This window comes from Carlito syrichta, unplaced genomic scaffold (assembly GCF_000164805.1).
Source record: "Carlito syrichta isolate Samal-C Ts95f unplaced genomic scaffold, Tarsius_syrichta-2.0.1 Scaffold107934, whole genome shotgun sequence".
Lineage (NCBI taxonomy): Eukaryota > Metazoa > Chordata > Mammalia > Primates > Tarsiidae > Carlito > Carlito syrichta.
Window position 1 is genome coordinate 69,223 of NW_007052030.1, and position 22,942 is coordinate 92,164.

At 36.0% G+C, this 22,942-nt stretch overlaps 1 protein-coding gene across 1 annotated transcript in view; it reads left to right on the top strand.

The window, feature by feature from the left end:
* CUNH7orf72 (chromosome unknown C7orf72 homolog) overlaps window positions 1–22,942 on the top strand; it is a 78,257-nt gene that overhangs the window by 28,739 nt on the left and 26,576 nt on the right. The window contains exons 3-5 of the mRNA XM_008067933.1: window positions 15,345–15,421; window positions 19,596–19,734; window positions 21,522–21,589. Of these exons, the coding sequence (XP_008066124.1) occupies window positions 15,345–15,421; window positions 19,596–19,734; window positions 21,522–21,589 (284 nt within the window). The remainder of the gene's footprint in view (window positions 1–15,344; window positions 15,422–19,595; window positions 19,735–21,521; window positions 21,590–22,942) is intronic.

The window sequence follows — 22,942 nt, forward strand, 5'->3', positions numbered from 1 at the left end:
ATACACAGGTAAAAGCTATCACATGAAAGTGATGCATGTAAAACCCACAATCGGGTGTTCAGTCTGAGAGGCCAAGTGGGTCCTCGACTTTGTGCAGGAAGGAATTCAAGTGCAAGCCACAAGTAGGAGACAACAAGTAAGTTTATTAAATAAGCAGATCCATAGGTAGAGCTGCCATGTGCATCACTGGGATTTAGTTGGAAAATAAAATTAAGTTTACTGAAATAACAGGAAACAGGCTACTCCATAGGCAGAGTAGCCTGGGTTGGTCTATAGAAAAATCAGCAAACATGCAATGATGGGGTTTGATTTTTATAGCCATCTCTTGATTATATTCTAAGCAGGGGGTTCTGCAGGAAAGGGAAGGGGAGTTTCCAGAACCCAGGGTTTCTCTCCCTTATAAACCATACAGGGTAACTTCCAGGAGTTGGCATGGTAATTATAAACAGTCATGTCACTGGTAGGAGTGTCTCTAGCATGCAAATACATTATAATTATCATATAATGAGTAAGAAGGATACGCAGAAGTAGTTTTGACACCATCTTGGTTTTAGTTGGCCCTGGCTGGTCTTCTCACTGCCTCCCATCTTGTCAGTGTAGTCTAAGGTCTGTAACCTTTGTTTTGGAAACCGTCCTGCCAGTTCCCTATCTCAAAAAAAATTAGCAGATGCAGCAAAAGGGGGATATTATATACAAAAAAGCTTCATAATAGAGCAATATGAAATATACATTGATGTTCAAGAAGGTAAAATCCTAAATTTCTAAGGAAAGAACAAACTTAAGAAAAAGAATGAGTAGAAATTTAAAAGCCCAAATATAATCTCACAAATGAAGATTTTTTTTAATATTAATTTTTTTGCTTTCTGTGTGGCAGAGTAAGCACCTAACAGACTAATTCTCCCACATATAACAGCCATAAACCCTGATTAAATACATATCCATTAACTTTAAACCTCTGGTGATTGAACAAAATCAAGCAAATTTCAGAAAAGAGTTGAAATTTAGAGGAAAGAAGGAGCACAGGGTGAGTTTACCATTTGGAGCTTTGGCTTGAAAGAGGGCTGCATTCAGAAAACAAGGATTTCAGTAGAAATCTCTGTCTTTCTGGTCTAAATAAATAATACAAGAATAGAGCACCAGACAACCATAGCCACAAGAAAGGAGAGACAGGAAAGAGCTGGACTGTACCCAAGCCTTTGGCTAACTCCTGAAACATCTTCACTCAGAAGGGACTCAAAGCACTTTGCATCAAAGGAAAACAAAGTATGGTTCAGAGGTTTTGACTGTTATCCACAACACAGTCAAGAATAATGCAGAACCCAGTATCTCCACAGCTTAACACGCACTACGCCTAGCATAAAATTCAAAATTATTCAGCAGAAAAGGATCCAGGAAAATGTGACATACTCTGAAGGGAAAATACAATCTGGATGCTAAAATTATCAGACAAAGACTTTACTACAAGTATTGTAACTATGACCAATAACATAATAAAAAATATACCCCAAAAATAAAAAGACAAGGAGCCTCAACACAGAAATAGAATGTATAAAAAAAAACCAAATGGAAATTTTAGAACTAAAATATTCAAATTCTTAGAGACTTATGGTCTTAATAGCAGACTGCATATGACCAAGGAAGTTATCGATGATTAATGAGAACTTATTTGGATAGAAAAAAAAAAGGAATAAAAAACAACAGAGCAGGCCAGGGTCAGTGGTTCAGCCTGTAATCCCAGCACTTTGGGAGGCCAAGGCGAGTGGATTGCCTTTGCCCATGGGTTTGAGACCAGCCCGGGCAATTTGTCAAGAACTCATCTCTACAATAAATCAAAAATTAGCCAGGTTTGGTAGTGCGTGCCCGTAGTTCTGGATACTTGGAAGGCTGAGGCAGAAGGATCGCTGGAGCCCAGCAAGTCAAGACTGTGAGTGTGCCACTGCAGTCCAGCCTGGGAGACAGAGTGAGACTCCAACTAAAAAAAAAAAAAAAAAAAGAGCCTTAGGGACCTGGAGGACAATTAAAAAAACAAACCTGAAATACACAGTGTTCAAGAATAAAAGAAGAGAGAAAATGTAGCAGAAAAAATTTAAAGAAATAATTATTAAAATTTTTCTAAATCTGGTGAAAGACCTACATTTACAATTTAAGATGTTCATTGAATTCCAAACAGGGTAAGTTTTCCAAAAGCATAGGTGTATCATATTCTAATCACTGAAGAGCAAAGATTTTAAAAATTTACAGCAGCTGTAGAAAAGTATGTTGAACTGTGACAGGCTTGCAACTTGATATGGAAGCTAGAAGACAATGGAACAGCAGAACAATAGAAAATATTTGTTAATAGAAAAAACTTGTTATTGCAGAATTCTATATGCATTAAAAGCTATGCTTCAAGGAAAAAGACTATTAGTCTTCTATTGCTTCTATATCAAGTTTCCATCAATTTAATGGCTTAAAAAATACATACTCCCTATCTTGCAGTTCTGAAGATCAAAAGTTAAAAAAAAAAAAAGGTCTTGATGGGCTAACACATCGAGGTATGGACAAGGTTGTGTTTCTTTTAGGGGATCCAGAGGAGACCCCATTTTCTTGCTCTGGGTCACCTATTTTTTGGCTCATGGTCCTCATCTTTGTCTCCAATGTCAGCAGATTGAGTCCTTCTCTTATCACATAGAATCACTCTGATCTGTTCTTCTTTAAGAACACTTGTGATTGAATTGTGGATGTCTAGAATAATCTTGCTACTCAAGGGCACTTGATTTGTGATTTTAATTATATCTGTAACCGAATTCCCCTTTTCCATGTAAAGTTATGCTAAATTAAATTTAGCCTAGCCTCAGTATGAACTGTAAGCTAACTTAACATGTAAACGAACTGCAACCTAATCTGAGAATATTTCCTTATAACAGGTAGCTGAGTCTTGTTCAATCATAGCTAAAGTCACAGCTTTTAGCCAATAATAGAATGCAAACTCAGCAATTGTCCAAATAATAGTAATAATGATCTATTTTTAGCTCTTTGAGAAATCTCCAGACTCCTTTTCTTAGGGGTGTACTAGCTTACATTCCCATCAGCAGTATAAGAGTGTTCTCTTTTCTTCACAGCCTCACCAATACCTGTTGTTGCTTTTAAATTTTTTAATAAAAGCTATCCTGGCTGGTTTGATTTTCCTTTTTCTGATGATAAGTGATGTTGAATATTTTTTCACGTGTTTGCTGGCCACATGTACAAGGGGAAACCTCCCCAAATCTAGACTTTATTTATGAAAAAGTGTGTATTTATTCTTACATGTTTAAACTTTAAATCACTTTCAAAATACTCTCCTTTTGATGTAATACACCTATCGAGATACTTTCACCACTGCTCAAAACAGTTTTGAATTCATCAGTTTGGATGCCTTTTAGTGTTTCTGCCAATTTTTGTTTCACCTCTTCCATATCAGCAAAATGTTTCCCTTTGAGGATTTTTATTCATCCAGGGAAATAAAAAATGATTGCTTGGGCAAGATTGGATGAACATGGAGGGTGGGGCCTGGGTTTTTTTCGGTCAAATCACCCATCATGAAATGAGCAAACACGTTGAAAGAATCTCCAAAAAAATTCACTGAACCTGAATATAACCTCTCACAACAATGCTAGCTGGTACACCAATGCCAAAGGGGCCTTAGAACACTTACCTAGTGGGAAAAGCCTGTGCTATAAAGGGTCTGCCTTTCAAAAAATAATCCAATTTGTGTGTGTGTGTGTGTGTGTGTGTGTGTGTGTGTGTGTGTAGGTGTGTTTGTGTATCCTCTCTCGTGTGTTTTCCCTTGAGAATTGTCTATTCGTGTCCTTTGCCCACTTTTTAATAGGATTATTAGTTTTGTTTTTTTGGTTTTTTCCCCCCGTCAATTTGTTTGAGTTCTTTGTGATACTGGATCAATAGTACTCCGTTGGATGCAAGATTTGCAAATATTTTCTCCCATTCTATAGGCTGTCTGTGAACTCTTTTGCTGTGCAAAAGCTCTTTAATTTAATTAGGTCCCACTTGTCAATTTTTGTTTTTACCACTTTTGCTTTTGAGGTGTTGGTAATCAATCCACGACCTAGGCTGATGTCTGATTTACCTTTTACAGCAGTTGGCTTGTAAAAGTCACTAGGTTTATATGAAAAAACTTTCCAAGAATAAAGTTCCACTATTTACAGCATAACTTTACTGTGTAAGTATTTTCCTCTTGCCTGAGAGAATAAAAGTTATTCCAAATTTTCCCTATCCTAAAATCAAAAGGCAATAAGAGATTTTCTTGGACTTTCAGGATACTACAGATGATGGGTCCCAAATTTTTCCCTAATGGCCTCTCCTTTAAATGAGCTCACTAGGAACTCAGTCTCAGAGTCTTTACCTTGGGAAGACAATTATGAGCAGGATTTTCACCGAGTGAAATTGACTGTATGACAGCCTCCAGCTTTAGGACCTCCAAACCTTTCACTTTGTTCATCCATGAATGTAACAGGCATTAGATGTTCATATCCAAGAACATGGGGGAAATATAGGCTTATAGCATAAGAGCCTGTAATTACAGTGGCTAAAGCATATCCTACTTGTTTAGGAGTAGTAGAAGCAGCCAGATTAGTAAAGGATTCTTCTGAATTGGTTTTAGGACAAGAACTTTATTTGTAGTTTTTTCATACTGTGAAAAGTCTATTAAATTTCAGTCAAACTCAGCATTTTTTAGCAAGTAAGCTAGCATCTTGTGGAATTCTTCTCCTGTCTCCTCCTAATCTCCATCGAAAATGTTTCAGCTTGCTTGACCTGCTACGGTACTATTTCCACCTGGTGCCAATGAAGACCACAATTGTGCAACTGTGGTGTCATAAATAGTAGCCCCTCGTGTCGATTTATGAGCTAGCCCATTAGATAATCCTGAGTTGATACTTTTTGCTGATGGATCGTATTACAACAACTCAGAAGGAAAATATCAGGTAGGGTATTCTGTTACAACCTAAAATGAGTTAATAGAAAACGGAAAAGGGAACTCTTCCCCAGTTTAATTCAGGTCAACCTGCAGAGCTTTTTGATGTCTGTGTGTGTGTGTGTGTGTGTGTGTGTGTGTGTGTGTGTGTGTGTGTGTGTGTGTGTGTGTGTACATCTCTTAGGTATGATTTTAAAGTAGTCCATAATTTTGACATGTGATGAAAACAATTTCTTACTTCTAGTGGTACCCCCATCAAACATAGACTCCAAGTGAATGGACTCTTTTATGCTATCCTGTTACTATTACAAATCACCATTATTAAGATTAAAGCCCATACCTGAAAATTGAACCTGAACATCAAGAGAATTCCGTGGTACATTTTTATGCTGAATTAGCAAGTGCAGAAACTGTTAGGACATTAAATCTGAAGAAACTCCATGTGATTTAGCCAAGTCAGCATCCCTACAGTGACCAATTTAATAAACAGTACAATGCACCTAATTTGGAAAAACAAAACTGGTGTCTGAAAGAATGTAAATTCAATATTAAAAGAGGGCTCAAAGGGGTCCTAAGGGCCATCTGGTTCTTCCTGAGTCCTTGAACTTTCCATTGTTAAAAGCTCTGGATGCCACAGATCACCATGGAACAGGAAACACAATAAAAATTATGAACAAATATTGGTGGACTGACTTCTAAAATTGCCCAAATGGTTTATAACCAATGTTTTATTTTCAAACTTATAATTCTTAGAGAACAATCAAAATTTCAAGTGGTGTATTTTCACCAAATGATATGGACCATTTTAACATTTGTTCAGTTGAACGAACTTCATTCAGTTGTCACTCTCAGTGGATGAACGAACTTCATTCAGTTGTCACTCTCAGTGGATGAACGAACTTCATTCAGTTGTCACTCTCAGTGGAGTACCAGTATATTCTTACAGTAGCTTGCATGCTTTCTGTTTGGATAGAAACTTTCCTATGTTATAGCATCAGCTACTTCTCAGGAAAGCTGATGCTATGATGTAAATAAGACGTTATTTTAAATGTATTTCTTTTATGAGGCATTCCTGGAAAAATCTCTAGCAACAGCAAACCTAGTTTACTGTGCAATTTATAAGACCGTTAAATAAGGTGTTCCAAACACGATTACCATTGTTCCAACTAAGCTCAGTCTTCTGGAAAGGTTAAAAAACATGACATTTTAAAACTGAAATTTAAAAATTTAACTGAATTAATTGAATTGCCTTGGCTAAATATATGACCATTGCTTTTGATGGCAATATGATCCACTCCCACTGGAAAACATAGATGGATATTCCCTATGAAATAGTCACTGGAAGCACTCTACCCCTAATAATAGAAACTTATGTGTCTCTCATTCTCCTAACCTCTGATGTGACTAAATACTGCAAGACTTTAATGAATTATACCTAAGTATATTTTCACCAGATAAAGGAAGTTTTCTGAGATACGCAGACTGTGGACAACCAAACCTTTCATAATCTAGAACCTGGAAACTGGGTCTTCTGAAGACAATGTCAAAGAGAGATTAACTTTGAACCTCATTGGAAGGGACCATATCAAGTTCTTCTCACCACCCACACTACAGTAAAACATCAAGGTCTTGAACTTGGGCTCCATATCTCACAATTCAAAAAGGTCCCTCCAGACTTCTGGAACTATAAAGTTTTTAAAGACCTAAAGGTAAGCCTACCAGGAAAGGTTTTTCCCTGAATCAGACAGCATACTAGATATGGACAGCTTTTCTGAGATTGTGGATCAAACATTTCCTGCCATCATAAATAATCTATCTTTTTTCCTATCCTAACTCCTTTTATCCATCCTAACTCCTTCCTTTTCCTTACATGAAAATCCAGGGGCAATAATTTGTGAATGACTATAACAAAGGTTTATGCTCTAGCAAGAAACTAGATAAAATGTTGAATTTGGGGCCTAATGCCTCCTAAACCAGAAACAATTTTACTATTGCCAGTGCCTTACCGTGTTCCCAGTGACAGTCATCCTAAAATCCCAAAGAAGGAGTGGAAAGCTATCCTCAATATTCTAGACATTATTGCTGTTTGCTTTCCTACACTGGCTGAAATCAGTACTCTGACCTTTCCATTAATAATCTTATGATCCCCAACTGTAGAAAACCTGTCAGAGTGATGCCCACGACAGCTACATATTGCTACCGGGCATTGCATATTCAAGACCTAGTGACTACTTATGTGTGTATAAATACTTGCTTGTATGTCACTAGGTTAAATCCAGTAAGGTTCCTTTCTGCTAAATGTTGTTTTGTACCCTTACAATATGCTATAAAGAGACCACATTAAAGTTTCCCACTTGACCCAATTCAGGAGTTATGCAGACTTAAGGGTGAACAATTTATTTATTTATTTATTTTGAGTTGGAGTCTCACTCTGTCGCCCAGACTGGAGTGCAGCGGCCGCTCCCAGCCACCGCAGCCTCGACCTGTCGGGCTCCGGCGATCCTTCCACCTCAGCCTTCCGAGTAGCTGGAATTACAGGCATGTGCCACCACGCCCGGCTGATTTTTTGATTTATTGTAGAGATGAGGGCTCGCCAAGTTGCCCAAGCGGGTTTCGAACCTGCGGGCTCAGGCAATCCACTCACTTCAGCCTCCCAAAGGCGCTGGATTACAGGCTGAGCCACCCATCCCGGCTAAGGGTGAACAAATTTAATTGACTTCTGCTCAAGTGCCACTAGATGGCTCTCTTCCAGCACCCAGGATCTATACTGGGTCTGAAAATTTGCTTACTCTGTTCAGTCTCCTTGCTGGATTGGATCTAGCTTTTTGGTCTTGCTATCCTCCCTTCCAAATGGCTTTCCCTGAAAGTTCCTATAACACTTCCCATAATTACAGCCAAAGCAGTCATAACTTAAATTATTACTGACCTTGAAATAAATAAAGATAAGTTAATTTTACTGAGAAAATGTTCCAGTGGGGTTTCCGGGGATGCCAATTGTGTGGAATTTGAAGCTAATACATAAATTTTGGAAAATCGTGGATTTTGCGACCAATAAGATTTCTCAGGGTTCAGACAGGTGAATAAAAACATTGTGTTCAATAAAAACATTTAATGGAACATCACACAGCTTTAGATATCCTCTTAGCCAATGTTGAGGACTTGCGTATTGTGCTGAACCAAATTGAATGCTCCACTTATCTTTCCCCGATTTTCCTAACACAGAAAACTTAATTTAAAAGGTGGCTGATATTGCTGTTTCTTTAGACACTGTCACATCAAGAACATTTTTCAGGGGAAAGGAACACATGGTGTGTTTATGGGACAAGACATCTTAAATGGTGGATGGCGAGATGGGCCAATCCAAGTTTTTTTCATCTTTATGTTTCTCTTGGTGAATTTCCAGATTACTATGACTTATCAGCCTAACTACAAAAATTAATACCTCTTTAAATCAGGCCATTTTACAGAGAACTGTGGTTCTTAATTACCACCATGCCTAAAACATAGACTATGACCAATAAGACTTGAATACTGTTGAACTGTCTTTACTGTTGAAGTATCCTTATTGTCTGAACTTTGAGTCGTTTGATTCTGGTTGGATTGGTTCGTGGAGATACCTGTTAAATAGTGTACTTCAGTTTCTTGGTATTGTCCTCTTGATAGCCATTATAATGGTCTCCATGCTGTGTTGAATCTCTCAAGAGTCTTAAATACTCATATACAGTCATTCTTCAAATTTCAAAAGGTTTCATTATAGTTAGAATAAAAATACAAAGAATCATCTAACTGTGTGCTGTGAATTGAGAATTTTATACTAACACAAAACAAGTGTATTATGGTGGTGATAGCAGTGTCAGTGCCCAAGTTTCTGGTCAATCTCTCAAAATTGGGAGGCTGACTGGAATAAAGAAGTTGTTAAAATAAATTTGGTCTAAAATTATCTCTGTATTTAATGAACTGTAAATTAACTTAAAATGGAAACAAGCTGCAACCTAACTTGGGAGTATATTCTTATAACAAATAGTCAAATATAAGCCAGTCATAGCACCCAAGTTTTCAGTCAATCACAGACTGAAACCTGCCAAAACATGTTAAAATAATGCAAATGCTGAACTGTTATTAATCTGGCTATTTCTGCACTTCACTTCTGTTTTCCAGATATAAATATACCCTGCCTATGTTATGAAATAGAGCTTTCTGAATCACTTTTGTCCTGAGTGTTACCTTGTCCATAAACCTTTTTTTCTTTAATTAAACCATGTCAAATGTAATTTGTCTAAGGTTTTTCTTTTTACTGTAACATATTCTTTGTTCCAGGTATCATGGAAATATTTAGATACCTAAATATATTGAATATATTAAAATGCTAAATGAATAAATTGTAAGTAAAAAAATGAAGGAAATGTATTGCCAATTAACATGCACTAAAAAAATCTGGTGTAATAAAAGATTACTTTTCCTTCTAATTTCTATAAGGTTACATATTGCTGATTAAAACAAAAAGTATAACCTTGTACTCTGAAGTATTTAGAAGTATAGGTATAACACATATGACAATTATAGAGTAAGAGATAACATGGTGTGGTAAATGGACTTAAGGTCTCAATGTTTGTGTATGTGAAGTGGTATAATGTTAACTCTGTGGATCGTGGAAAGTTAAGAATGTGCATTTTTATCTCTAGAGAAGTCACTAAAATGTAATGTAAAGAAGTATAGTTAAGGAGTCAGTTGATGGCCTGAGTTGAAATTTTTTAAAAGATAAATATACATAATCCATAAAAGGGCAGAAAAAAGGAACAAAGAAATAGAAACATAGGGAAAATACAGAAAAACAATAATAAAATGCTTCACCTAATCCAAATATATTATAGTTATATTAATGGTGGTATGGTAAACATTCCAATGTAAGGCAGAAATTGTCAGAATGGATAATAAAGCAAGATACAATTATGTGCATGAAATGAGTTAGGCACAGAGACAAAACTTCTGCATAATTTTACTTATATGTGGAATATAAAAAAAAAAATAAACCTCTTAGAAGCAAAGAATAGAATGGTGGTTTCCAGGAGCTAGGGAGTGGGGAAAATGAAGAGACGTTGGTCAAAGATTATAAACTTTCAATTTTAAGATGAATAATTCTGGGGATATTATATATAGCACAATTACTATGGATAATAATTTGGTATTGTTTATTTGAAATGTGATGAGAGCAGATTTTAAGTATCCTCACCATATCTACACATATACACATACAAATGACGAGTATGGGTGGTGATAGATGTGTTAATAAATTTGACAGTGGTAATCATTGCACAATGTATACAAATATCAAATCATGTTGTACACCTTTAATATATTTTTATGCATCAATTATATATTTTTAAAACCAAAAGTTCAAAATTAATGGATCTCTTTTTAGTCTGTTCAAGAAAAAGAGAATATATATTACCAATATAAGATATTAAAGGATTACTACTACAGAACTTAAAGGAAAGAAAAAGGTACAATCAATTTGGCATCTAAGATGAAATGAACAAAATCCTTTAGCAATACAACTTATCAAAATTAACACTAGATGAAATAGAATATATAAATGCTTACATATTAAATACATTTAATTTTTTGATTAAAAATTATTACCACAACGAAAACTTCAAATCCAGATGTTTTCACTGATAAAGTTTATTGAATTGTAAAAAGAAATTGCCCCAATTTTACTTATATTATTTCAGAAAATAAAAGAAGGAACACTTCTCAAATAATTTTAGAAGTATAATTTCATCTAATATAACAAAATCAGCCAAAACTATTACAAAAAAAAGAAAATTACAGACTAATCTTTCTCATGTACAGAGATACAAAATTCTTACAAAGTATTAGCAAATCAAAAACAGTAATTTATAGAAAGGTTGATATAATCAAATGAAGTTTATGGCTGTGTAATATTCCATCATGTATATGCACCACATTTTTAAAATCCAGTCCTTTTTCGATGGGCAGCACAATTGGTTCCATGTTTTTGATATTGTGAATAATAAATCTTCACTTAACATTCAAAAATTAATGTAATTCATCATACTAATAGATAAAGGACTAAACGAATTACCTGATGGAGCTTTGATGAAATTTTAAAATATATATAATGTACAGGTTTAAATATGGACTAGAAAGAAGTGAAAAAGGAAGTGACAAATAGGAAAGTTGTTTCTTCACAGAAATAGAAAAACAATCCTAAAATACATATGGAATCACAACAGACTCTGAATAGTCAAAACAGTATTAAGCAAAAAGAACAAAACTGGAAGTCTCACACTACCTGACTTCAAGAAATACTGTAAAGCTATAGTAACCAAATCAGCATGATACTAGCATAAAAAGACATAAGACTAATGGAATAGATTAGAGAACAGATATAAATCCATGCATTTACAGTCATCTCATTTTTTACAAAGGCACCAAAAATGTACAATGGGGAAAGGATAGTCTCTTCAATAAATGGTTCTGGGAAAACAGCATAAAGATAAGAAGAAGAATGAAAGTAGACTTCTATCTCCCACTTTATGCAAAAGTCAAATAAAAATAAACTAAAGACTTAAATCTATGACCTGAAACGATCAAACTGCTAGAATAAAGCATTGAAGAAATACTCCAAATGCTTGGACTGGGCAAAGATATTTTGAAAGTCCTCAAAAGCACAGTAATCAAAAGCAAAAATAGACAACTGGAATTACATCAAGCTAAAAAGCCTCTGTACTGCAAGGGAAACAAGAGATTTAAGAGAGCACCAAAGAATACGAGAGAAAATATTTGCAAATTGCACATCTGACAAAGTATTAATTCCCAGAATACATAAGAAGCTCAAACAACTCAATAGAAAAAAAATAATTCAATTTAAAAATGGACAAAAATCTAAATAGATATTTCCCCCCAAAAAAGACATAAAAATGGTCAACAGTTATATGAAAATGCTCAATATCACTAATCATCAGATAAATGCAAATTAAAACCACAATTTTTTAAAATTTTAAAAATCTCATTCTACTTAAAATGACTTTTATCAAAAAGACAGGGAATAATTGATGCTGGTGAGGATGTGAACAATGGAGAACTTTCATACACTGTTAGTGAAAACAAACAAACAAACAAACAACAAAGTAGAGGTATCACACTCCCAGACTTTAAACTTTATTATGAAGCTACATAATCAAAACAGCCTGGTATTGGTAAAAGAACAGGCATACAGACCAATGGAACAGGATACAGATTCCAGAAGCAAAACCTCAATTTCTCAACCAACTCATCTTTGACAAAGGCTCCACCATCAACCACTGGGGAGAGGAGAACCTATTCAGTAAATGGTGGTGGGAGAGGAGACCCTATTCAGTAAATGGTGGTGGGAAAGCTGGCTAACCATATGCAGACGATTAAAACAAGACCCCTACCTATCACCATACACAAAAATCAACTCTAAATGGATCAAGGACCTAAATGTAAAACCTCAAACTTTAAGAACCATAGAAAATGCAGGAGACATTCATATGGAGATTGGAAATGGCAACCAATTCCTGATCAAAGCCCCAAGTGCCCATGCCACAAGAAATAAGATAGACAAGTGGGACCTCATCAAACTGACAAGTTTCTGTAAAGCCAAAGAAAACCTCAAGAGAGCAAGGAGACGGCCCACAGACTGGGAAAAAAATATTTGAAACTGTTTATCTGACAAAGGCCTAACATCTAGGATCTACAAGGAACTCAAATGTGCTGAAAAGAAGAAAATAAACAGCCCCATTACAAAGTGGACAAAAGATATGAGTAGACACTTCTCAAAAGAAGACATACGAGCCCTCAACTAGTCATCAAAGAAATGCAACTTAAAACCACACTGAGATGTCACCTAACTCCAGTCAGGATGGTCATCATCAGTAATTCAAAAAACAACAGATGACAGAGAGGATGCAGGGAAAAGGGACTGCTACTTGTTGTTGGGAGCGTAAACTAGTACAACCTCTTTGGAAAACAGTGTAGCGGTTCCTAAAAGATCTAAAACTCGACCTTCCATATAACCCTGCAATCCCTCTACTGGGAATATATCAGAGGAACTCAAATCACTCTGTGAAAAAGATACCTGCCCATGCATGTTTATTGCAGCATTATTCACAATATCAAAAACATGGAACCAATTGTGCTGCCCATCAAAAGAGGACTGGATAAAAAAAAATGTGGTACATATACATGATGGAATATTACACAGCCACAAAGAAGGACAAAATTATAAACTTTGCAGCAACTTGGATGGACTCAGAGTCTATAACACTGAGAGATCTATCACAGAAGCAAAGAACTGAGTACTGCATGTTCTCACTCATAAACAGATCCTGAACAATTATCATCATACTATAAGAAAGGAATTGACAATAGTGGGAAACTGCTGGGGTAGGGGGGAGTAGGATTGGCAGTAATGGGACACTGCCAGAAGAGGGGAAGGCACACCTCATCAACAAGGGTACCTGCATAATGAACATCTGTAAAACTAACCCTGAATTGTACCCCACATCTTTAAACTTATTTTTTTAAAAAAACAGAGATGCAAATTAGTACAGTCACTATGGAAAATAGTATGGAAGTTCTGCAAAAACAAACTAACTAATTAACCAAAATATGACTAGCATATGATTAATTGATTCCACTACTGGGTATATATCTAAGAGAAGAGAAATCGATATATTAAAGACATAGCTGCATTTCCATGATTATTGCTGCACTATTGACAATAATCAAAATATGCAATCAACCTAAGTGTCTATCAATGCATGAATAAAGAAAATGTGTTATGTATACACGATGCAATATTATTCAGCTGTAAAAGAGAATAAAATCCTGGAATTGGCAGTAACATGGGTGGAACTGGAAGGCATTATGTTAAGTGAAACAAGCCAAACACAGAAAGACAAATATGACGTTTTCACTCATATATAGGATCTAAAAAGTGGAACGCATGAAGATAGTAAATTGGAGGCCAGAAAGGGTAGGGGAGTGTGGCATGAAGAAAGGTTGGATAATAAATACCAATATACAGTTTTATGAGCAGTAAGACCCAGTGTTAAGTAGATTAGTTGGGTGACTATTGTTTACAATAATCTATTGTATGTTTCAAAATAGCTAGACAAAAATAAATGTTCCTAGTATAAAGAAAAAAACAAATATTTACAGTGATGGGTATCCCAATTACCCTGATTTGATCTTTACACATTATACAAATTAGCAAATTTTTACATGCATTCCAAAAATATATACATCTATTTTGGATTAATTTTAAAAATTTTAGAAACAGAAAAGTTTATAGTGGTAGAATGGAAGACGTATATGGAAGTTAATGTTGAAGCAATGTAAAGCTTCAGGGACACGAAGGACAGAATTAAAAGTTCAAGATTTGCCCAATTGAGTTCCAAAAGAAGAGAATTCCTTGACAATTAAAAAGATAAAGATGGAGCACTGTCCACTTGAACCTCATCAATTCTCAAGTTGAAGAAGCATAACAGATATTAAGTTAGTTGAACAACAATATATCCTCTCCTAACACAACTTATAGTGAAATTATTTTTAAAAACCAAGGCAAAGATGATATCCTAAACATAACCCAGAAAGGGGAGGGGGTGAGGGGAACAGAATACCTGCAGACAAACTCAACTTAAAAGCAAAAATACAGTTAGGAAGTCAATGAAATATATTTGTACTAAAGCATCATAACTATCAAATTAGAATTCTAAACAGAAGTTACAACATTTTTCAAAAGTGAGGGTGAACTAAAAACTAGAAGTAGGAAAAGCTCACATTGTTAAAGAAATTAATGAAAATTGAATTTCAGCAAAAAGAAAATGGAATCAAGATCATAGAGGAGAAAAAAAGTAGGATAAAGAAGTAAAATTAAAGAATTGGTAAAATATCACTGAAAATCTGCATAAATAGTAAACAAAAGAGCCGATGATGATAATGATTATAATAATAATTAGTTAATTAATTTTGATTAAATAAATGGGAGATAGGGAGAGCAAAGTATCTCAGAACTAATCTTGTTGTGTTATTAGAAGACAAACAAGATTTTTGAAAAATGTTTTAATTACATGGTGCTAAAATTATTTTCTGACATTTGAATTTTAAGATATTCCACATAAAAATCTTACTTTCCATTAACTTTAATTTTAATTTAACAATTGCAACAATATAAACAGCATATAAATTTCTTGAAGAAAAGTAAGAAAGCATTAAATCTGGTCAATCCAAGAGACGCTTGAAATAAGAAAAATGAAGAAAGAAGAAAAAAACTATGGTGAATTAAAAATAATGGCAATTCCCATTTATATCTGGTCCCTTGTAACTTACTATTCATGCCTTCTAGGAAGATGGTGGACCACCTGCTCAACCAAATAAGAAATACAGTGCAAAGGACTCCTTTTACAAGTCCTCAACACAAAAGTAAGCATTTTTTTCCTACGGAATTTTATTTTAGAATTTTTTTTAAATCTTAATGACATGTCCTCTTTGTGTCTACAATGTCCTGGATTTTGTGAGTAAATTAGAAAACATCAAATACGGACATTTACTAGGATTGATTGTAAAATAAACATGCCAAGGAAGAATCTTAAAGAACACCTAGGCTTAATGAAAGAATAGAAAAAAGGAGAGAGAGAGAGAGAGAGAGAGAGAGAGAGACGAGAGTAGAGCATCCAGAAAGCAATGACAGAGAAAGTTAAAAGGAGAATAATTCACTGACTCTGTCAACAAATACATTGAGTTCCTATTGTTGGTCTATATTCTAGACAATGAGATACATCAGGAAATAAGGCAGAGAAATATCCCTGCTCTTAGGGATCTAATTATATCAGGAAGTAGACAATAAGAAAGAAGCATAATAAAAAAGTAAATTGACCATATCTTAGAAAGTGATAAGTCTATGGAAGAAAAAAACCAAAACAAAAGAAGCAGTCGGACAGGACAAGTTCAGGAGTACCATGAATACAAGGTACTAGGTTTCAGTAATAAACAGGGGGGACGGTGTTCTCAAGTAATAGGGTGTGAACAGTAACTTGGAGGAGATGAGGGAGCAGCCATGCAGATACTGTGGTTACGATATTCTGGGCAGAGGAAATCCAGAGCAAAGGCCCCTTGCCAGAAGTGTGCTTAAAATACGGAGGAAGAACAAGAGGCCAGGGTGCCTGGAGCAGGGTAAGAGGAGGAGGGAGTAGCAAAAGAGGTCAGAGAAGTGCCGGGAACCGGTTCTTGCAAACCATTTTAAGCAATTATAATTACCAGGACTGTCACTCTGAGTGACATGAGGCTTTAGCAGAAAGTGACAAGATCAGACTTATATATCAAAATAATCATGGTGGCTGCTGTGTTCACAGTAGATTGTGGGGAGGTGGGCAAGAAGTCAGGAGACCAGTTAGGAGGTTATTGATGTCATCTAGGATGCAGGTCATGGTAGTTTGAAGGAGAGTGGTAGTAGAGAAAGCTGTAAGCAATGGTTGACTTCTGGATGTATGTTGAATGTAGAGCCAACCAAATGTTCTAATTGAATATGACGAATCTAAAAGAGAGAGGAATCAAGAATGGTTCTAAGTCTTTGGCCTGTGCAGCTAGATGGACAGAAGTGGCCATTACTTAGCAAGGGGAAGGCAAGTGAAGGAGCCAGTTTTAGATATGTTGAATATAAAGGTGATCATTAGACATCCAAGTGAATATGTCAAGTAGACAATGGGATATATGGATTTATATATGAGTTTGGGACAGAGGTCTGGAATAGAGAAGTAAATCTGGGTATCATAACTTATAGGAAGGTATGTAAGGCCATGTCACTGGATGAGAACACTAGAGAAGAAGCTCAGCCAGAGAGGCAAAGAGCACTGAGTCCTGGCATCCACACATTATAAAAGAGGAACCAGCAAAAGAGACAGAAGGGGCAACCAGTAAAGTAGGAGGAAATGAATAGAGTCTAATGCCTGCAAGGCAAAGTAAGAATGTGTTTCGGGAACAATAACTTGTTCCACATCATACAAACAGGTCAAGTAACAGGAGGCTTAAGCATGGATTATCGAATTGACCAGTGGATTTCGCATTCAGCGATAGTGATAGAGGGAAAGCCAAAATGCATAGCATGGCGTGGAGAAAGGGTTGGAGAGGAGGAGAGAGGCAACAAAGAGAGTAAAGAAATAACAATATATGTGAACCACAGTGTACTTCATGTTTGTCCACTCTCCTTTCCCCTCATGTTTTGAACTCTGCAGACACAGCCTTCACGTTTCAACTTTTTTTCCCACTCAAATTGAAGGCATCCCCATGACCAAATTAGTTTCATGCAATACACGTATGAACGCATACCCATACCCTCCCAGAGGGCTTACGAAAATATAAAAATATGATATGAAGTTGTATTTCAGAGTCTTAAGAGAATATGAGAAGAGCCCTGTTCACCAGCAGTCTTGGATTCCAATTAGAAGGCTCCAAACATACCTACCTGCTGAGTATGGGACTTTGGCAACTTCCAATGTTTTCAGTCTCAGTTCTCTCATCTTAAAAATAAAGGATTATAATGAAATTGTCTCTAAATTTCTCTATGGCTTTTGAGTTTATTTACCAGTAGTATTCTTACCTTGATTTATATTTTTTAAGATTCCAGGTAGTTATCCCACACAATATTTTGATTAAAGTTATGATACTTTATCCAGAATACAAAAGTTTTTTTACATCACAAAGTATCAAATCATAGTATTTAGCAGTTCTTTTAAAAACATCAGAGTTTTCTTAGGGAAGAACGTTTATAACCCCCCATGGAAAATGTCATAAAATATTCATGAACTATATCAGAAGCTCAAAAAATGAGGCATTTTTCAAGCGTTAATTAAGCTCACAGATAAATGTTTTAAGTACAAAGCTAGTCAGATCTTATGTTAGAAAATACAACGTTTTTAGTTCTTGATATAATTAAAAATATTTTATTAGATTTAGCATTTTTATGGCACAGTAATTTCAGAATGAGTGAGTTTGAAATGTATTTACACACAATGAAAACACTATGGACCTATCACTGCATTATTTACCTTTTCCAACATTATATTCTTCACAACTTTCCTATGTGGTAAATACTATTTTTGTTTTAGTCCTTATTCTCTTTTATCACAAGCACCTAGCACAGGGCTTGAAATATAGTCATCTCTGAATAAATATTGTTGTGAGAATGAAGATCACTGCCAATTGTTTGCAAACTGCCTTTGACTAACAGTGGGATTTATTGAAAGGATATGTCTTGCCCATAGATCAGTTTATCACCAAGTTTGCATAGGGCAGGAGTAAGGTCAAGTGAGCCATTTGTCTTGTTAGAATAGTTTTTGGAATGAGTGCAGTTTGTTTTACATTCAGGATCCAATTAAAACATATTTTACTGTGTCAGTCACATATGCCTGCCACAAAGAACAGCGACTTTCCAAATATGGGATAGTACCAATAGATTCACATCAATAATTGCATTTAATAGGATAGCTGGAACCCTTGCACCACACCCATGATTTTGTACAATTTGGCTTTCTTCGTGTGAAATGTGAGAGTGTTGCTGGCTCTTCTAAAGCAGATAATCTGGATTTGAGTACTGACTTTGAACATCAATAGCTAAGTGTCCTTAAGCAAGCAAAGTCAATATTCTAAGTTATAGTTTATTTGTAATTAATAGTCTTTTCTGAAGTTTAAGTGAAAAGCAGGACTCTAAGAGATGTAGATAAGTATATATGTTTTCTACTGTTGTATGACAGATTGCATAGATTTATCAGCTTTTGATTTCTCGAAGTTCTGCATCTCAGAAATCCAGGCATGTCTCAACTGGGTTCACCATTTAGGGTTTCTTAAGGTGGGAATCAAGATGTCAGCTAAGACTGGGTTCTCATGTTCCCAGATCATTCGGGTTGTTGGTGGTATTCAGTTCATTGCAGCTGTAGTACTGATATTTGTTTCTTCAAGGGCTTCAAAAGAACAACTGTTTCTGTTTGGTGTCTCTTTTTTTTTGGAGTTGGAGTCTCACTCTGTCACCCAGACTGGAGTGCAGTGGCCGCTCCTGGCCACCGCAGCCTCGACCTGCTGGGCTCCGGTGATCCTTCCGCCTCAGACTTCCGAGTAGCCGGAATTACAGGCATGTGCTACCATGCCCGGCTGATTTTTTGATTTATTGTAGAGATGAGTTCTCGCTGCCCAGGTGGGTCTCGAACCCGCGGGCTCAGGCAATCCACTCACCTCAGCCTCCCAAAGGAGGGATTACAGGCTGAGCCACCGAGCCCGGCTTGTGTCTCTTTTTAGGGCTCCCCTGTTTAGGTCAGGACCACTCAGGATAATTTACCTTTTGATGAACTCAAATTCAACTGGTTAGGATTGTGCATGATGCCTTTTGCCACATAAAGTAACATGTCACAGGAGTGCGATCTCATTGTTTTCACTTGCTCTGCTCACGCTCCAGGGGAGGTGATTATATATGGTAGAACACCAAGGGGTCGGAATCTGGGCAGGGGGCATCTTAGAATTCTTCTTATCACAGTATATAATATTGTTATAAACTATACCAATCGAATATGTGTTTTTCATTAAATGCTCCTATTTAATAATTTCCTAGAGCTTATGAAGGTGTTCCTTGGGATAAGATGCTACTACCAAAACCTGACCCAGAAGAAACAACACTGGAAAAAGCTGCTGACCTTATCTCACAGTGTTTCACTCTGAAAAGATATGAAAGGATCCCAGCAATAACTCAGGTCAGGGAACATCTCTGAGCAATAATGTATTTCTTACTGTTACAACTCTGAAACTTTGTCAGCATAATATTTACTTTATTGTTAAGAATTACCTAAAGAAGTAAACTTACATAAGACCAGCACATATACGTGTTAATGGAGTTGAAAGTTCTATCGTCATGCAAGTCATTGAAAATTGCAAATATTTTTTAACATTTTCAATATGGAAAACTTTAATTGGTTGTTTAAAGGTTACCTCTTTCTCCAAAGTCATTTGCAATGACAGTGCAGTCATTGACATTGCGATGACAGTGTAGACAGAGAGATAGTTCTTAAATACTCAATTAAAGGATCTGGGTGGGGCTGGAAAGGGGAGACTGACCTGGGGGCTGCTCAGGGTGGGCAACAGGGAATCCAGGTGAGAACACTATCAGCCCCTTCACCTGAACTTCAAATAGGAGCAGGTAGCTAATGAGGAGGGTGCCAGCCATGAGAAAACAAATCGAGAGTCTGAGAGCAGAGTGGAGTCTGGGAGTGGCTCTGGAGCAAGCTATGAGGTGCTGGGGACACTAGGGGAGCAATTGTCCTAGAGAACCCAGGGTTTGGGTGTGTTGTGGAATGGTCTGCCAAAAACACTGGAGCTTGCATACCAAAAATTAGAACAATGTGTTTGTACTAGTTTACACTCCTCCAGCAGTGTAGAAGTGTTCACTTTCCTCGCATCCTCTCCAGCATCTGTTGTTTTTTGAGTGATTGATGATGGTGATCCTGATTGGAGTTAGGTGGTATCTCAGTGTGGGTTTAATTTGCATTTCTCTGATGATTAGTGAAACTGAGCATTTTTTCATGTATCTGTTGTCTGCTCGTATGTCTTCTTTTGAGAAGTGTCTATTCATATCTTTTGCCCACTTTATAATAGGGCTGTTTTTTTTTTCTTTTCAGCACATTTGAGTTCCTTGTAAATCCTAGATGTTAGGCCTTTGTCAGATACACAGTTGGCAAATATCTTTTCCCATTCTGTGGGCTGTCTTCTCGCTCTCGAGATGGTTTCTTTTGCTTTGCAGAAGCTTGTCAGTTTGATGAGGTCCCACTTGTCTATCTTCTCTTATGGCATGGGCATTTGGGGTTTTGATCAGGAATTGGTTGCCAAAACAGTGTGCAGATTCCTAAAAGATCTAAAAATTGACCTTCCATACAGCCCCGCAATCCCCCTTCTGGGAATATACCCAGAGGAACTCAAATCACTCCACGAAAAAGATACCTGCACAGGCATGTTTATAGTAGCATTATTCACAATAGCAAAAACATGGAAACAACCATGCTGCCCATCAAAAGTGGACTGGATTTTAAAAAGTGGTGTATATATATATGTGTGTGTGTGTGTATATATATATATATATATACAGTCATAAACACAAAATTATGAACTCTGTAGCAACTTGGATGGATTTAGGGTTTATAATACTCAGTGGTCTATCACAGAAACAAAGAAATGAGTATCACATGTTCTCACTCATAAGCGAAACCTGAACAATTATCATCATACTATAAGAAAGGGATTGGCAGCAGTGAGAAACTGCCAAGGGAGGGGGGTGGGGAATACTTCATCAATAAGTATTCCTGATCTCAAACCAGGTGAAGTGAGGACCAAAGTGAGGCCCAAACTTTATCTGTACAATGACCATCTGCATACCTAATCCTGAATTGTACCCATCTTTAGAATACAAATTTGAAAATAAATAAAATGAATAAATATAAAAAGAATAATATGTTCTTAAATATGTCATTCATTCTGATGATGATTTCAGATGGTTGGTGGTCTCTGGGACAGATTTCAAACAAGATCTTTCTTGGCACCGGTCAAACCAGTTAATTTGTGAGTTTTATGTCCTGATTTATCATCACTTGATTTCCCCCTGTCATGTATTTATCATTGAGAGTCTGGTACTCTAGCCCATGGGTTAGAAGGATGGGTGAGGGACATTCCCCCTCATGGAGGGCATCCCAGAGGCCCTCATATTTGCATCCCTGGGACTGGGGAGATGACCTGAATTTCAGGGCAGTTGCTCAGTGTTGCTGGCTTTCTTTCATTTTCCCTTTGCCCTACTTAACACTTAGGATATGAAACGTACCACAGCCATTTTGAAATAGGGAATGCTTTATGAACAATTTGATATGAACAATTATAATGTTGTGAAAATCCATATGAAAGGGATTCTAAATTATCTTCTGTCAACTTTTGTGTTATATTGTTTGTGTCCTATTAATGTTAGAAACTATGACATTATTAGAAACACTTTTACATATGTAATCTGGTGCATTTAGTCTAAAATTTTTAGTATTTTTTAGACTAAAAAAAATTTGGTGTTTCTGCCTTTGAAAATGTCACTATTTTGTTTATTCTTGTTCTTACCATAACCCTTATCCCAGGTTATCATCTCTGCTTTTATTTCTTAATTCAACTTTGAATATATAATATGCAAAAAGTATACATAAGATTATAATATAGCCTGTGTATCTGCTCCCCAGCTTTAAAGAAAAATATATTGCTAACATAATGGAAGCTCCCTTTGTCCTTCTACTAAGCACTTCTACCTTCCTTAGGTATCAAGATTAGTACTCTGGATTTGTTTTACGTGTTCATGCATTCTTTTAATCCTTTAAAACATAAGTACACATAAGTGTTATTGTTAACCAACATATGTTACTTTATTATTTGTTTATAACTCAATTACGTGGTATCATACATATATTTATGTAACTTGACATTTTTTGTACAGTGTTGTGTTTGTAAGATTCATACCTGCTGACATTTGTGTCTCTAGGTGTTCATTTTTATCTGCTGTATAGTCTTCCATTGAATGGATGTACCACAATTTATTTATCCATTCTCATAATTTTTACTTTTTCTGAATTTTATTGCATTTGGTACAATGTCCACATACCTGAAGATATCTGACTATAAAAATATTTCTAGGTTTTATATATACATAATTATGTCTAGAATTATTGGGTCATGAGGTGTGTACTTCTCTACTTTTAAAATATTGCCATGCTCGTCTCCAAATGAGCTTTACCACTGGATTCTCCTCTGGCAATGCTTGGGTTCCCATTACCATACATCATGGACAGTATTTAGAATTTTCAGATTTTAAAAAATTCCAGTATTAAGACTAAAAAATTGTTCATTATAATTTTAGTTTATATCTACCTAATAACTAATAAAAAT